This window comes from Ambystoma mexicanum, chromosome 5p (assembly GCF_040938575.1).
Source record: "Ambystoma mexicanum isolate Mex_15411 chromosome 5p, UKY_AmexF1_1, whole genome shotgun sequence".
NCBI lineage: Eukaryota > Metazoa > Chordata > Amphibia > Caudata > Ambystomatidae > Ambystoma > Ambystoma mexicanum.
In genome coordinates this window covers 502,121,516-502,138,437 of record NC_090930.1, presented here as the reverse complement: position 1 = coordinate 502,138,437, position 16,922 = coordinate 502,121,516, and the positions used below count along the sequence as shown (strand labels likewise).

The 16,922-nt window shown below is 44.1% G+C and overlaps 1 protein-coding gene across 2 annotated transcripts in view; it reads left to right on the top strand.

The window, feature by feature from the left end:
- BRWD3 (bromodomain and WD repeat domain containing 3) overlaps nt 1-16,922 on the top strand; it is a 1,632,068-nt gene that overhangs the window by 171,618 nt on the left and 1,443,528 nt on the right. For both annotated transcript variants that reach the window (XM_069612911.1, XM_069612910.1), the window contains exon 8: nt 12,729-12,950. In XM_069612911.1, the coding sequence (XP_069469012.1) occupies nt 12,729-12,950 (222 nt within the window). The remainder of the gene's footprint in view (nt 1-12,728; nt 12,951-16,922) is intronic.

The window sequence follows — 16,922 nt, the reverse complement described above, 5'->3', positions numbered from 1 at the left end:
CCTTGGGGCCAGCATGATATTTTCACTGGTGACTGTTTACCTGTTAAAAGCAGAGGTTACAGGATGTCAGATCATGTAAGAATCCACATAATGGAAGAGGTTAACAAGATGCTTGATTTCGGGGTAATAGAACCCCTAGTACTCAAACCCAAGTGAGAGCCTTCTTAGGTCTCACTGGTTATTGTAGGAACTTCATAGAGAACTATGGGTCCATAACTTCTCCCTTGAATGTGCTCTCCCCACACAAATTACCTAAAAAGGTCAGGTGGAATGAGGAGTCCACCAAGGCATTTGAAGGACTTAAAGCCCTTTGTCAAGCTCCATTCTTAAGAGCTCCTGACTACAGCCAAACCTTCATTGTGCAAACAGATGCTTCCAATACAGGTATAGGTGCAGTTCTGAGTCAGCTGGATGAGAAAGGTAGGGAGCACCCCATCTGCTTCACCAGCAGAACGCTGAAGGAACTAGAAACAAGGTGGGCAACCATTGAAAGAGAATGATTTGCTATTGTGTGGTCACTGAAGAAGTGACCACACCATACTTGTATGGATCTACTTTTGTAATTCAGACTGACCACCAACCCTTGAGATGGCTAATGCAGATGAAGGGGGGAAAATCCTAAATTGTTAAGATGGTCAATCGGCCTACAGGGGGTTTGATTTTACCATTGAACACAGGTCAGGGTGTAATCACCAAAATGCTGATGGCCTCTCCAGAATGTTTGACCAACTGGAGTAAGGAGATTAATAGAGGCGTGGATTAAATCCTCCTGTCCCTTAGTCTGGAGGTGACGAGTGTTAGGGAGAAGTTTCATAAATGTTATTCCAAGTATTCCCTACCTCCAAAACTGACCACCTAATGCTCAAGATCTCAGTGGCAGGAGGAAATGCAACACAGGCGACCACCCCCTCTACTTTGCTGGAAATAACAGGAGCAACACCCAGATTAAGAATAAGCAATAATCAGCTGGCTGCTATTCCACATACTTTCCAACAAACACAGATGTCAGATAGAACCAAAATAAATTATGAATGGATTCTAATTCCATATCATACGAAACAATCCATGATAGAGAAACCAGTCCATTGTCATTATTACAACCCAGGAATAGCAGCAAAAAAAAAAAATATGCGGCAAAATATTCGGAAGTGGTCAAAGGATCCCACTGTAGAAAATCTCAAAAAGATCAAGAACGCCAAGCAAGCATATAGAAATTGGAACAAAACTAATGCGTCCAAGGTACAACAAGACGACGCAGAAGCCATGCTAGCTATTTTGCGCAATAAAAATCTGAGATCCCTCTGGAATTTGCTAAATAGCAATCTAGGACAGCAGCATTTGATGGTAGCCAACGTCACAGAAAAGAACTGGATCACACACTTTACGAATCTCTATAAATCTCGAAACCAAGTTGAACATCTGGATCAATCCATTAGTACAAACCCCTGGACTATTACTTGGGAAAAAGAGCAATTCATAGAGATGATTAACAATTTAAATGTATCAAGAGCACCCGGTCCCGATGGACTTTCCAATGCTGCCCTCAAACGAGATTCAGAGACTTGGGCGAATCTGTTGGATCACATTCTAACCTTGGTCAACGCATTAAAGATATTACCCACCACTTGGTCCAAAGCAGTACTGATACCGATCTATAAACAGGGCAATAGAGATGATCCCGCCAACTTCAGACCCATTGCCCTGTTAGACCTTTTGGGCAAACTATTCGAAAGATATCTCCTTAGAAACTTGTCCGCTTGGGCCAAAGCGACCAACCGCTTCGATTCCAGACAAACAGGATTCACCCCAAAAGTAGGGACGAATGTGAACCTATTCATTCTAAATGTTCTTAAACATGAAGCACTATCATCTAAAACCGCCCTCTATGCAGCTTTTATAGATCTGCATATGGCATTTGATGCCATAAATAGGAACATTCTGTGGAAAAAGTTGGCGAGTTGGAAATGCCCTCCAGAGATATTGGAACCCATTTAGCTACTCTACTCCAATACTACAATTTCGATTAGATTAACGAAAGAAGGAACCACCACTGATGAGATAGCAACTTGGCACGGACTAAAACAGGGCTGTCCGTTGGCAGCAACGCTATATAATCTATACACAGCTGACTATTCTGCCAATATCAAAACATATCTTCTGAACCCACCGAAAATCAATTCAGTGCCGATTTCATATTTGATGTACGCGGATGACATAGTCCTTCTCAATAAAACACCCGTAGGGCTACAGGAAAATCTAAGTATGACAGAAACATACATGAAAGAGAACAAACTATAGATCAATACCAAAAAAACCAAAACTATGTCATTGTCTACCTATCTAAATACGAAATTTGGAAATAAGATATCAAATTTTACACTGGATAACAAGTCACTGGCCAATGTATCTACTTTCAAATACCTGGGCGTTGTGTTGACCCAACATAAGGCAGAATTAGCCCGGGCAATCACTTTAGAGACTAAAATTCAATCGTTGGCTCGACAAGGGGTGATGCTTCATAAGCGTTTTGGCAAATTTTCGCTGAATCCAATTATAGCCTTCTACCACCAGAAAGTCGTCCCTATAATTATCTATGGGAGTGAAGCTGTGATTACATCTACCCTTATAAACTGGCAAAAGCTTGAAGCTTTATTTTGGCGCAAGATCTTGCATCTCCCCAAGAATTTTCCTATGCCACAAATTTGCTTTGAAGTAGCATTGCAATCACTCGCCTCATTAGTTCTCTGGAAACAGCTAGATTTCCTACGAAAAATCATAAATGGAGAAGAAACACCTGCTTTACAAATCCTACAGGAAATCCCTCAGGCGATGAATAATACAGTGCTGAAACAGTGGAAGTCATGACTCTTCCTGGCCATGACAAAAGAAGACATTACGGTTGAAATGCTTATCAAACGACCACAACGTGCAAAGGTTAAACTGCAACATAATGATTGGCAGAAAACATTTAGAAGACAAAACGAGGTACAACATGAATTTACTTTCATCATTTGATACACAAGCTCTGAATGAACTGCCCCAGTATCTCACACTTTTTCCTGACCCCACTATCCGGACAATATTCATGAAACTTCGTTTCAACATTCTCCCGACGCGACAAAGACTAGCTCACATTCGCAAAATACCAAAAGATGAACAATTCTGCCGATACTGCAAGGACATAGATGCCATAGAATCCCTTAAACATCTAGTCATGGTATGTCCCCAATTATCTGCCAAGAGAGCCCTTTACGGGGGAGCATTTAACATCGCCCAGCAACAAGAGGAAGGAGATAACAGATGGCTTAAGCTGCTTGAAGGCAAAAACAAAAAACGAATCTTCACAATTGTTCAATTCTTGATTGACATTTTAGAATATAATCTAAACTGAAGTGTTCTTCTTGTTTTTGTCTTGTTGTCTGCACCTTTCTTAAACGTTGTAAACTAATGAAATGTATATGAGAATACAAATGAAAAGTTTATATATGAACTATCATTTTAAATAAAAAATAAAAATAAAAATAAAATAAATGTGCTAATTCCCTTCACCTTAGAGACCCTCAGCGACTTCGCTGGATTTTGAGGACTTTTTATTATTACCTGGAAAGAGTGTGAGCCTTTTTTCCCACTGTTTCATGTATTTTGATGTGCGTTTTACTCTTGTGTTCTTTGATTATGGAGTTTTAGATAACTCCATAGGAATCATCTTTTCATGTGTGTTACACAGCACCCTCGGTGCAGTGACACAGGGATGTCTTTTTAGACTTTCAAAAGGTTCAAATAACCTTTCTGGGATAAACTACTTTACTAGTCTTTTTAAATTCCTAGACCCAGTACACACTATCTTCCTATAGAGGGCTGGAGGAGTTACCTAGTATCCCCTGTGTCTAGAAACTCATTTAGCAGTCAAATACTACCCTTTCCTATCGAAATGGCTGGTGGCAGTGGTTTTACAATGAACTACCATGATTTATCCCGACCGCGAGCACCGGTAGCTATAAATCGCGGGAGCCATGTTTTTCAAGATGGCGCCTATGCCCCTTCGTTTAAACAGGTCCCGGTCTTCTTTTTTTGCCGTTTCTTTTTGGAAAGGTCCTTCTAGAGTTTGTCTCTGCGTGCCAAACCAGGTTTGGTCCCTTTGTTCGTATGCCTTAGGCAGGCTTCAGGACTGAAGACCGTGTCTTGAGTGTTTGGGGTGGGCAGGAAGTGAGGGGGGTGCCTGAAACTCCCTGTACTTCGTCTCCTAGGAGACCCACATGCACTCTGGTGTGATTGGCTGGCTCACTGTCTGGCAAGAACAACCACCCTGCTGGGTGAGTGACCGCTAGACTGGAATGAAAGGGAGAAACTGTTTAAAAGGTGAGTCTCGGACTGGAAGGCAGAGTCGACCACTGGAACGAAAGAACCGAAGACTAGCTGGAAGAGGACGGCTGCTGCAACTCCTGGACCGTTGGTGTGCACGGTGAAGCCCTGCTGCACATCCGAATTGCCAAGTTAATCTCGACAAAGAAGACCTTTCAAGGACGACTTCTTCCTTTTGAGTTGGTGGGACCAATCAACTCGTAAACCACCTGGATACCATTCTCGGAGCTGGTTAGGTTTAACCATGCAGAAGGACACCAGCTTGTGTGCTTAACTACAGCTACACGAACCGAAGATCTCCATTTGCCAGCTTGTATGACCCATCCCCGTGCACTGCAGGAGTCCCCCGACGTCCTCCATCTTGTCCCCTAGACTGAGGCTCAGGAACAGTGAGATCTGCAGGAACTGCCAGGAACCAACGTCTTCAGCTGCATCTTTTCTTTATATTAAGGTTCTGTGCCAACCCGATTGAGAGAACTTGCCTCTTGAGGTGAAAGTTTGTGAAACTTTCCCAACTTGCAGGCCTAATCATCTTGTGACACAACATATGATTCTTTTTCGTACATACTACTTCTGAGAACTTTGGAAAAAACTTTACCGTTTACTACAAGAACTGCTCGTTCATATCCAAGACACTAGCCCATTGACTTTGGCCTAGGCCAATTGAACTGAATTGAGTCCTCTAGTGAACTGAAACTATTTGCACTGCTTAAGAAAGTATTAGTGATTTATTTTTATTAAATTGTGCCTTTGTACTCCTATTTAAAGGGACTGAAAAGCCATGTTTCTCCTATTTCAGGGGAGCCTAATTTACTCAGAAACTTATTGGTTTGATACTGAAGTGTGTTTGTGTATGATATTAAGTTACCTCCTTCTAGTGAATGTTTTCTAAATGACTGTCTAATAAATTAATAAGTGTTTTACCAAGAAACCTTGAGTGTTGAGTCTACTTGAACCACTGTGATTGTAAGACCTCTGTGTAACATCCTTGTACGGCTCACATTCCCTCTTGAGATGAGCCTGGCTGCTGAGCTCGCTACCAAAACCTGTGTAGTACAGACTTATACCAAAGGTTGGTTTTGCTTACGCCTGTAGTCCTAATTGTATGTGGTGGTCCCAGAGGGTACTGCATGCAATTCTGCCTAACACCCAAGGATACTAAAGAGACACTAGCTTGAACTCCAATGGGATTATCAGATAGTAGGTGAAAGGGAGCACCTGTCATTGGAGCTTCCTCCTCTGGAATGAATGCTAAGGAGACAGTGTGGACCCCTGAAGGTATACCCTTAAATCTGGGATCCCCTTTCACATGTTCACCAGACCCACAAACCACACATTTACCAAATCTTTTCTGGAATGGGGGTTTCTGGTAACCACCCTCTGGTTTGTCTCCAAAGATTTCACTAGTCTTATGAGGTTTCCCATGAAATTTCCCCTTATGGTTTTTGTGGCCCTCTTTGGTGATGAAAGATTACCACCTAAAGAGTAACGGAAGTCTTTGTCTTCCGTTACTCCGATTCTTGACTCAACCTCATTTATTCAGCCACTCTCTCCAATTTTGACTTGAGTGACCCCATTGTTGCGACTATGTCATCTAGTTTGACGTTTATTGACATAAAACCGGCCTGTACCGTTGTCAACAAGTGGTCCTCTCTCGCGCTGTCTGCCGATACTGATGGTGCATCGGCAGTAGGATGAGGTTGTGCATCTGTCGCTGGCACCTGTGAGTTGGTAAAAGAATCCATCACGCCTTTCTTCTTCCCTTCCTGCGTCTTTAGTCATTTTGCCGAGATCTCCTCAATTGAAATGGTCTTTCACAGTGAGCTGGGGTGGTTAAATATCTTCCACTAGTCAAAATGAGTGCACTGTGTGGGTGGGAATTGCTGCTACCACATTATGTCAGGCAATATATATTCAGTACCAGCACTTATTAGTTATTGTCTGCCCGATACTGTTCTGCCAGTGCCTCAAGTGCTCCCTGAGTCGGGCCTGAAGTGAGTGTTTCTTGCCGTGATTATGCTTCTACAGCCGGTCTGTATGTGGCATCAGCCCACCAATAGTTGGCATGATCAAGGAGCTGGGAATTGCTATATGAGCCTGGAGAGACCACTTTTCTGTTAGGGGCTTATGGGATGTGGTCAATAATGCAAGAACAAAAAGGGGGGAACCACAACAAGCTACCTATTGATGTCACACATCTGGGCTGGAAATTTAAACTGACATGAGGCAACTGTGCATCAGAATCTTGTGTGAGAGCATATATCACAAGATATGGGCGAAGACTGGTATTTAGAAAAAATATATATATTCAATTTTATTTTTCTGATACATGCTAAAACCACAGGAACCACCACGGGTCCAGTACTTATACAGACAGTGTATAACAACATGTAACAACAATATATGAAACCTTCAAATGCATCTGTTGGCAATTGTCAAAATTCACTAAAAACCATTTTTAATTTAAAGTGGTGTTAGTAAAATACGGTGACTTCAAATTTTACTCCTCTACAATCTATGGTATCACCAGAAATACTAGCTTTCGAAAATAAGATCCTGAGAGAAATGAAATGCCTGTGTGCCAATAAAAACAAATGCCGAGACAATTTCTCGAAAGCAGAACATCTAGCCTTAAAAAATTTGGAATCCAATCCTCTTTTTGTAATCAAGCCGGCAGATAAAGGAGAAGGCATTGTTTTATGGGGTTCCGACCTCTACAGAATTGAGGTGGAGAAACAATTGTCTGACTCATCAGTTTCCAAACCTATTCCATCAGATCCAACAATGAAAATCATGGAAGAAATAGATAGCCTGGTCACACACGCGGTACATCAAGGGTGGATTGATGATGAAGAAAGACTATTCCTTAGCAATAAAAATCCAGTCACCCCGGCCTTTTACTGTTTGCCTAAGGTACATAAGCATCTAACCGCCCCACTGGGACGGCCAATAGTTTCAGCAATTGGCTCACTTCTAAAACCTTTGTCAGTATATGCCGATGTGTTCCTAAGACCATTTGTGAACCAAATGAAATCATTCATACAAGACTCTACTGCAATGATAAAAATTTTGGATTCACTCACAATACAGACTGACAATGTTTTCGTCACACTTGACATAACATCTCTTTACACGAATATACCGCAGATGAAATGTATCAATGTCATGTTAGAACTGTTTGAAACGCGGGCAGACAAACGACCACCTTCGGCTTTCATTGCCGAATGTATACATATGGCCTTGACTAAAAGTTTCTTCATCCATGACGGTTCTTTCTTTCAACAACTGAACGGGACCAGCATGGGGGCTACTTTTGCCCCTGACCTGGCTAACCTTTATATGGACCACTTCGAGAAACAATTCATATACATCGACACCAATCCGTTTGCAAACAACATCAAGGCATGTTATCGATATATCGACGACATTTTCATGATATGGCGGGGCACGACAGAAGAACTGAAAACCTTCAATACCTGGTTGAATCAATGTGTGGCTTCTCTAAATTTTACTTGGGAAGCCAACAACACAGAAATACCTTTCCTTGATTTACTCGTATATCGAAGGCCAAACAATCTGATTGGCACCAGTTTATACAAGAAACCAACTCAAAAAAATACCTTACTCCACTTTGGTAGCTTCCATCCGCAATCATTAAAAGAAAATGTACCTTTTGGCCAATTTTTACGGATTAGACGTAATTGCATCAGAAGATCTTACAAGAGGGCGGCCAATACTCAAAGAATTGATTGCTTATCGAAGCAAGATAGTACCAAATTGGATAAAATAACTTGTGTCACATCGTTCACTCCTGTAAGTAATGCTCTGAGAAAGACCATTTTGAAAAACTGGAAGATGATCAACACCGAGTCTTTCCAAATCCCTCCTCCCCGTTTGCCTTCAAACGGTTACATAACCTTGGTGACAAATTGGTTTGCACTTACCCGAAACAGTCTACTAATGTGCCTATACAATCGACACTATGGAGTCTCCCTCCAGTCATAGGCCATTATACATGTGGGAAATGCCTCATGTGTAACTTTACCAATAATGTCAAAACCATTGATCTAAAAACTGGGGTCTGGAAACTCAAATCCTTCACCAACTGTGCAACTAAATGGGCCATATATTGCATAATCTGCCCATGTGGGCTTGTATATATTAGAAAAACCAAAAGAACGATCAGGACCAGAATAGGAGAACATCGGTCCTGTATAAAAAATGGCATCAAAGACAAACCATTAGTTGATCACTACCAACAAATGAAGCACACCCACAATGATATTGTATGGTATGTGTTACAAACTATGGATGCACACCCCCGTGGGGGAGATGGGGACTTCAAACTGCGAAAACTTGAACAGAAATGGATTTACAAACTAGATTCTGTCAAGTGTAGCCTCAATCTATATATCGAGTGGAATCTTTTTATCCACAAATAGGCCCCATCCATTATACACCTTGGGCACCAAGAAGCTGGGGTAGAGACAACACTTCCTGAAACTTTACCAGAGGTACACCTTGAGACTCATATCAGGTCGATGTCAATAAGCCATTGATAACAAAAATGTCACCTCCTAAATTATAGAACACTAGCGTTGGTTACTATAATCTTATAGCCATATAGCGTTATATACATGCGTGTTGTAAAACTTCACATTTCACTATCTTGTGCAGTTGTGCAAACAAATAGCTTATGATGGCATCCTATATGAATTAGGCTTAAAAACAACTGTGCCACAGTGTCATAATATGTGTGTTATATGAGGTTTCAATACACTGAAACCCCAATACATGGAAATGGGTTGCATAGACTCTCCAATATGGCCGGCATGCTACTCTAGAGCAACTGCCAAGCCTAGAGTCTAGCGATGACGTCATTCCCCAGATATATGAGGCGGATCATGTAATCAGAAAATCGCTCAGGCACTCGCATTTGGTTTTGGATAACGTTGCTGCCACACTGAATCGCAAGTAAGTGTCCTTTCGAGGCATTTAGGAATCGACACAATTACTCGTAGAAATGCCTGATCCACTATTCTAACATACAGCGTTATTTGTGATTAAACTTCCACAGAACGCTCGTACGATTAGAACAGCCAGTAAGCAACTTTTCGAACTGGTTTTGAAATAGAAGACAACTTTCAGATGTAAATCTTGGAAATATATCCGGCAACCACACTAGCTCAGAAGCAAGTCTAAGGTAATACATACAATAACTTAGTCTCTACTATCTAAATCTTGGGAATTGAATCACATGGTCACCCGTCCCTCTATGTGTTTGCTTTCCCAACACAGCTTGTTACGGTCTTTATCAGCCCAGCCGGACGATGAAGAACTAATTGTCCACATGGGCACATCCAATTTACCACAAAAAATGGACATTGCCTAAATTGTGTACAGCGCCTGTCTGAAGAAATCACTAAGGTATAATTATAGACAAAGGCTATAAATTAATAGGCATTTTCAGAATTGACCGCTTGCTGCGCTCTTATTGATTTTATCCACCTGATAATGTCTTACACCTCAGAGTACGTAAGAATTCTTGAAGTATAACTGAAATGCGAATTAACTTAACAATAGAAAATATATAAGGATAAACAAGTTTAATCTAAAGAATAGAAAGTGATATATATAATATTGAATATTGATATATCTAAGATGCACATTAAATAATGTGATATAGGTCTGGAAATATTAATAAGTATGTGGCAACATTACAAAGACGATTCGTGATGAAGCTGGTTTTTAATACACGTTCCTGTATGTTTGTCTAGATACTCTGGCTAATACAAAGCATTCCTTGTGAAAAATACGACATCTCATTCCAGTTGTCTTCATTGTGTCCTGATGAAAGCCTTATTTAGACCGCGAACTGTCCAGGGTACAACAGCCGACATTTATCATCCTGCGGTCGTACATACCTAAGGCTGGAAACAGAGTCATCCCTGTCGATACAGAGAAAGGCAGAGAAGGAGGGAGGCGAGGTGGCCGAAGAAGGACCAGAGAAAGAGCAGGGAGTCGAGGGAGGAGGGAGAGAGGAAGAGAGAGAGGAGAGGATGTCCTGAGTTTTAGAGCTGAAATGAGAAGCCAGAGTCGTGCAGAGGGCCTGGGAAGGAACAGGAGAGGTAGAGACTGCAGCAGTATTGGCCAGTTCCTTTCAGATTTTAAAGAGTTTGGCCGAGTTGTTAGATGCCACAGAGACGTGGGCTTGGATGTGAACTCTCTTCTTGGTGCGGACAGAGAGCCGGTATTGCGTTTGGAACAGGCGGCAGGCCAGTTTGTCAGAGGATGTACCAGAAGCACGCCATTTCCTCTCACCCACCCTGCACTTGCGTTTGAGGGTGACGAGGTTTGAGTCGTACCAGGAGTTGCACTTGACTTTGGACTTCAAGCGGATCCTCATGACAGGGGCAAGTACATTGAGTGTATCAGATATAGCAGAGTGGAGCATGGAAAGGGCTGTGTCAGCCAAAGGGGGCACAGGGGTGAGAAAGTGGCGGCGAAAGCCTCAACTGACACGCGCTTCATGGGTCGGATGACCGATAAGGTGGATGGCAGTGCTGGAGTTGGCTTGGCCTGAGGGGTAGAGAGGGTTAGCTGGGCGGAAAGGAGAAAGTGATCACTCCAGGAGAGAGAGGAGTGTTGAGAGGGATAAAAAGGGGAAGTTCTGAAGAGATCAGAACATCCAGAGTGTGCCCTGCAGAGTGAGTCGGGCCGGAGGGGAGAATAGAGAGAAAGAGAGAGTCGCAGAGGTTGCGAAAGAGTCCAGAGGAAGGACAAGAAGTATCCAGGTGGATGTTAAAGTCTCCAAGAAGGAGGAATTGAATGGTCGAGACCAGGAGGAAAGAGGAGAGGACCGCCCATTCAGAAAGGAAGGAGGAGATCTGACCAGGTGGCTGATAGATAGTAGCCACAGTAAGTGAATGGGGGAGAGAGGAGGAGAGAGGGGGAGAGAAGAAAAAGAAAAAAGCAGAGATCCGCTCCGGGAAGATCAGGGCTACACCCCCTCTGGAACAATTGTATCTGGGTGCGGAGAGGATCTTGTAGCCGTCAGGGAGGAGAGTGTCAAAGCTCGTGACGGAGCTGGCTGTGAACCGAGGATATCGAGGTCAAGTTCCTCCAGGAGGCGGCAGATGTCAGAGGTGTGTTTGACAGCAGAGCGAGAGTTGAGTGGCAATATGGAGAAGGTTGCCACCCTTGAAAGACTTCCAGGGAGGGGTTTGAATCAGAGATATGACCTGCAGAGGTGTATAAGAGGTCTGACGGGGGGGAGGGGGAGGCAGAGGAGGAAGGAGAAAAGGCCAAGGTAGCCAATGAGGAGACAGCAGGGGGAGGCAAGGAAGCCGTAGCTGGAAGGGAGGGGACAGCAGGAGAAGGAAGGAAATTGATGAGGTGCAGGAAGCATCTATCAAAGAGGAGAAGAGCGGCCTGAGGGCCTTGGACCAAGATGGTACCGTTCAAGTAAACATTAATGATGACCTTGGAGGAGTGGAAGGAGGCCAGGAGGGCCTCCCACCGGGTGCCACCATTAATGGGAGAAGAAGAGAGACGAGAAAGCACAGAGACCATATGAAGAGTCCATAGGTCTGGTGAAGGAACGACAAAGAGGATGTTGGTGAGGGTTTGCCTAGAGGAGGCACTGGTATAGGTGTCGGCGATGGGGAGGTCTGGGTTGGAGACTAGGATATCCTTTTTAAACTTCTTCCTACCAGATTAAGTCAGGAGAGCAGGATAGTTGATAGAGAAGCAGTTAGAAAAGATGGGAGAGACACAGAGCACCATAGAGTAAGTGGGCATAGGAGAGAAGAGGAAGGGGGGGAATAGGAGCGGGAGGAACACTAGGGAAGGACACAGGGAGGGGGGCAAGCAGACGAGACAGGAGGGGGAAGGGACAAGTGGACAATCTGACAAGCGCACAGATGCTGGTAGAAAGTATGCTAGATTAATGCTTTGCTAAGAAGCAACCACAGAATGGTACTAATTTCACAATGTCATTTAGATACTGGGGAAAAACACATCCAAGTCTGAGAGTCCTGGATAAGGGGGGAAAAAGGCCAAGGTTACACAATGCAATTTCTTTTAAATACTTTCTCAATGCAATTTTAAATACTTTCACAAAGTAAATGCAGTATAATACAGTATAATGATTTCCCTGGTTGAAAATAATGTTGTACACACAATAAATAACTGTTCATTTTTAAATTAAATTTAGCAATCTAGATTGCAAATAAATCTTAAATATTGATTTTGTTTGTTAAATGAGTATTCTTTGAAGAGTGCCTTACTAATAATATTTTTTTTTTTGGTTGGTTAGCACTTCAAGGGCCACATAATTCTTTGTTTTTCTTCGGTTGATACATTAGGGCTCGGATGACTGTTTGGTGAAAATTTGGGCCACTGATGATGGTCGTCTTCTCTGTACATTGCGAGGACACTCCGCAGAAATTTCTGATTTGGCGGTAAACTATGAAAATACATTGATTGCTGCTGGTAGCTGTGACAAGGTTGTCAGAGTATGGTGTCTTCGCACCTGTGCACCTGTTGCAGTGCTTCAGGGACATTCAGCTTCCATTACTTCCATTCAGGTAAGGTATTTACATACATGGAATGATTTTTCTGTTTTATATTTTCACATGTATAGATTATGACAAATACACAGTTGTTTCTGCACATGTTTTCACTTTTAGCAAGCATGGATTTGACCTTTAGATCAGGGTAGCCTGGTATTGCTGAGTGTGATGTTTTTAAAGAGTAGGTTTGTGGGGTGTGGCCATGCGGCGGAGCTTGCGTCATGCTCCTTTTGAGCTCTGGGACACGATGCCGCCGTGACCCACCTAAAGCCGATAACACGTGGCTCTTGGGTTTGTATATACCCACCCAACCCTGAGGAAGCACTGAAGCCCAGGACCTCATCCCCAGACTGACGCAAATAAGAAGCGGTGGTCGTCTGTGCACCCTGCTGACTACAACCAAGATGGTGCCCAGCAAACCACTGTTCTCGAAGATCTGAGCGGTACAGGCTCATGTGGGTCGCTGCAAACAGTGGAGGGGTGGATTTGTGTGGCCGCAGCCATCTAAAGGGTCCTTGTTGGAGGACCGGCAGTCTTTCATGGTTGGAGGGTGTAGACTGCGAGCCTACAGTGAATAGCAGTCACCTGAATTGAATGGCAACTCAGCCTCCCTGATGAGTATTGCAGATACGAAAGCGCTTGGAGGAGTACAACAGTGCAAGAAGGGATTAACCCTGTGAACTTTATTGGGATTTAACTCTGTGAATATTTTGGACACTCTGGGATTTAACCCTGTGATTGTTTATGGATACTTGTTCAGGTAACATATTGGCCAGGAATTGGAGTGCGCGCCTCACCCCTTGCTTTTTTGAACAGTGAATAGTAGGTACATGTACAATTCCACGATAGCGCGCTTGTCCCTACAAAGATTCTAAAACACAAAATAATCTATATTGGCATTTTCTTTATTGCTTGAATGTTCCACTGTTGCTGACATGTGTTTTGACACGCTAGTCATTTCCAAGGCTTGTTTGTGTACAATCATTTCACATTATCAATTATTACACATTTAACTAATATAATGTACAGTAATAAATCAGTATTGAAATATATCATTTAAAATTCATCCATATTACCATTCTGTATCGAGATTTCATCATTTCATAGAGGTTGGGAAGATTATGGAAACAAATCAAAATTGACAAATTAAAATAATAAAGAAAATCAAATCTTTGAACATTTCGTAATCTGTTTTCTGATGCTTGTTAATCTGTTTAGAATCACATGCTGTGCATATAGTCTGTAATCCAGTGGTAACCGCAGAGTATTGCATCTTGTCTTTCGGGGACCGAAAGGGGACGTCGGCATAGGCCTGTCTGTAACACTATCCCTATCTTGACGTGTAGTGTACCCAAAATCCCTCATGCGCCGAGGTCCCTCAGATAGTTTTTTTCCTCCCAGTTAACTGGTCGACCTATAGCGGAGCTCTTACAGAAGAGACATTGTTTATCTTATATCGACTTGTCGGTTATTCCCCATTAAGTCACTTCAGTCTCAAGACGAAGACTGCGGGGGATTCGTCTACGGCGGTGGATTTCGATGCCTAAGATCCGGCGGCTGGATTTTCCACGTGGTCGGGCCCTCTGGTCGACCTTTACAGTAGGTAGAGTGGGGTCGGGTGGCCATATTTTTGGTATGTCTTTCTTCCTTTCCCCTCTTTACCCTTTTGGTCTGGTCATCTTCCCCTTTGGCTATGGAAAGGACTCCTTTTAGGGTCTTCCCCAAGTGTTGGGTCAGATATCCTTGGAAGGTCGAACACAGGACGTGCAATGCCTGTCTCCCCCTAGAGCATGACGAAAAGCGTTGTGCGGCCTGCAAACTCCTTCGGCCTAAGACCCTTAAGGAGCGCTGTGGAAAGCGGTGGGCCGCGTACGGTATGTCGTGGGTGGAACCCCCTTGCCCCACACCCGCTGAGAGTGACAGGGGCACCTCAGATGACCAAGCATCTGTTGCGGATGTTATAGACCTCGAGGCGGACACTTCTAGGTCCGCCACGCCCATCCCCGACCCCTTAAGGCCTTACTCGCTTCAGGGACAACACCTGGCGACAGGGGCGTACAAACGCATCACACTAGGAAGACAACCCCTACACCGGTTTCGACGTCTTCGTCGAAAAAGGTGAAAGCGCCAACAGGGCTGGCAAAAATTTCAACGGTTTCCTCGGATCACTCAGATCCAAAGCATTCCCCGCATCCGCAGCAGCGTCTTGCGACTGGGCAATCAAATACAAGTAAGGGCGCTACTCCAAAAACTTCACATGTCGAAGCGCGGAAATCCGATGCTGCGACGGTCCCAAAGGCCGCGGTAGGCCCAAAAACTAGGCGAAAAACCGACCGCTAGGCCCTGTAGCGCTGTGGAAGGTAATAACCTAGACCATCGGAGCAACTATCTCACGCCGATTCAGTGACTATCGAAGACAGCATCGAGAGAATTACTGTGGTGGTGGATCTTACCCCGGTTCCGCCTAAAATCATGGGGCAAGCCGCGGAAAAATCTTTGGATGCGGTTTGGGGCCCTGATTCTCACGATACGTATGAAGATAGCCAAGAGCCTCTTTCCGACACCCTACGAGACTCTTTTCGGTGTCGCAGTGCAGAAGACAACATTTTTCCACCCGTAGGTCTGCCTGAGTCCTCCAAATGGACTAGAGAGAAATTTGAAGGGTGTATGGATTGGCTGGAGAAGATTATCAGTTTTTCTGATCATCCATCCCCGAAAAGGTCTTGTGTAGAGCCTAACCTCCATTTATCTTCTCATTATCAAGAAGATCAGCCTTCTGTCCCCGTCCAGCAGGAAGACATTGTCCACATGGACACATATAGGGACATTTATAATGAAGAAGTAGCAGCTTCATTTCTACAGAATTATGAAGAGGAACAGCAGGGTATCATAGATAATTGGGAAGAAACCCAGCAGGAAGGAACGGCCCCATGGACACAGTAAGATCAGGACACTGATGTTTTGTGTCTAGATTCCCCTCCGTCCACCCCGGCTCGCCAGGCCTCACCTGTAGATGACCAAATGGCCTTCAACTCTATGTTGAAAAAAGCAGCTGCACACTTTCAGATCTCTAGTTAAGAGGCTGTGCCTGAGCAAGATTTTGTAGAGGATATCCTTAAGGAGAAGCCTCCATCTAGCTAAGCCATCCCCCTCCTTAATTCCATCAAGAGAAGGTTGGCCCCCTCCTTGGTATCACCAGCTCAAACTCGGCCAGTGAACCCAAGAGTGGAAAAATTGTTTCACCCTTCTCCTTCCGGCACGCCATCCCAGACTTGTTGGTAGGGACTACCACCCGAAAAAGGGCAGGGGTACCCCCTGCCACTGGGGAAGCACCTCCGGACAAGGAATCCAAGAGACTGTATGCTCTAGGCAAACGAGTCATCTCAGCTGCCGCATACACTACACGGATTGCAAATAATACCACACTATTGGCAAGCTATGCTGACGCTCAGTGGAACCTGCTCCAGGAAGGCCTGCAAGAGGTTCCTGACCCCGTCAAATCCAAGCTTCTCTCTATTGTAATCGAGGGAAGACAAGTTAACCAGAATGTGATTAAAAACACCCTGGACTCGGCTGAAACAGCATGCAGGTCTCTGGCTCAACGGACCCTACTCAAAAGACATGCTTGGCTGCGTACTTCAGGGTTTAAACCAGAGACGCAAGCCTCTCTCATCAATAAGCCTATTGAGGAAGCTAACCTCTTTGGGAAATCGGTTGATGAGGCCTTGGAAACAGCTAAAAAAGAGCATGAGACTCTTAAGTCTCTGCAACAGATCACACAAAAACCTTCCCCCAGAGAGGTAATAACTCTCGGTGGTCCTTTCGAGGGCAGGCCCGTGCCTTTCAAAACAACTATGGCACAGGGAATTTCAACACAGGACAAACTTCAGGGTGCCCCGCATATGCTACCCTTCAAGGGGTCAGCGACGCAGCAAAGGCAGAGGGAGAGGCCCCAATCCCAGAGGAGCAGAGGCCCCAATCCCAGAG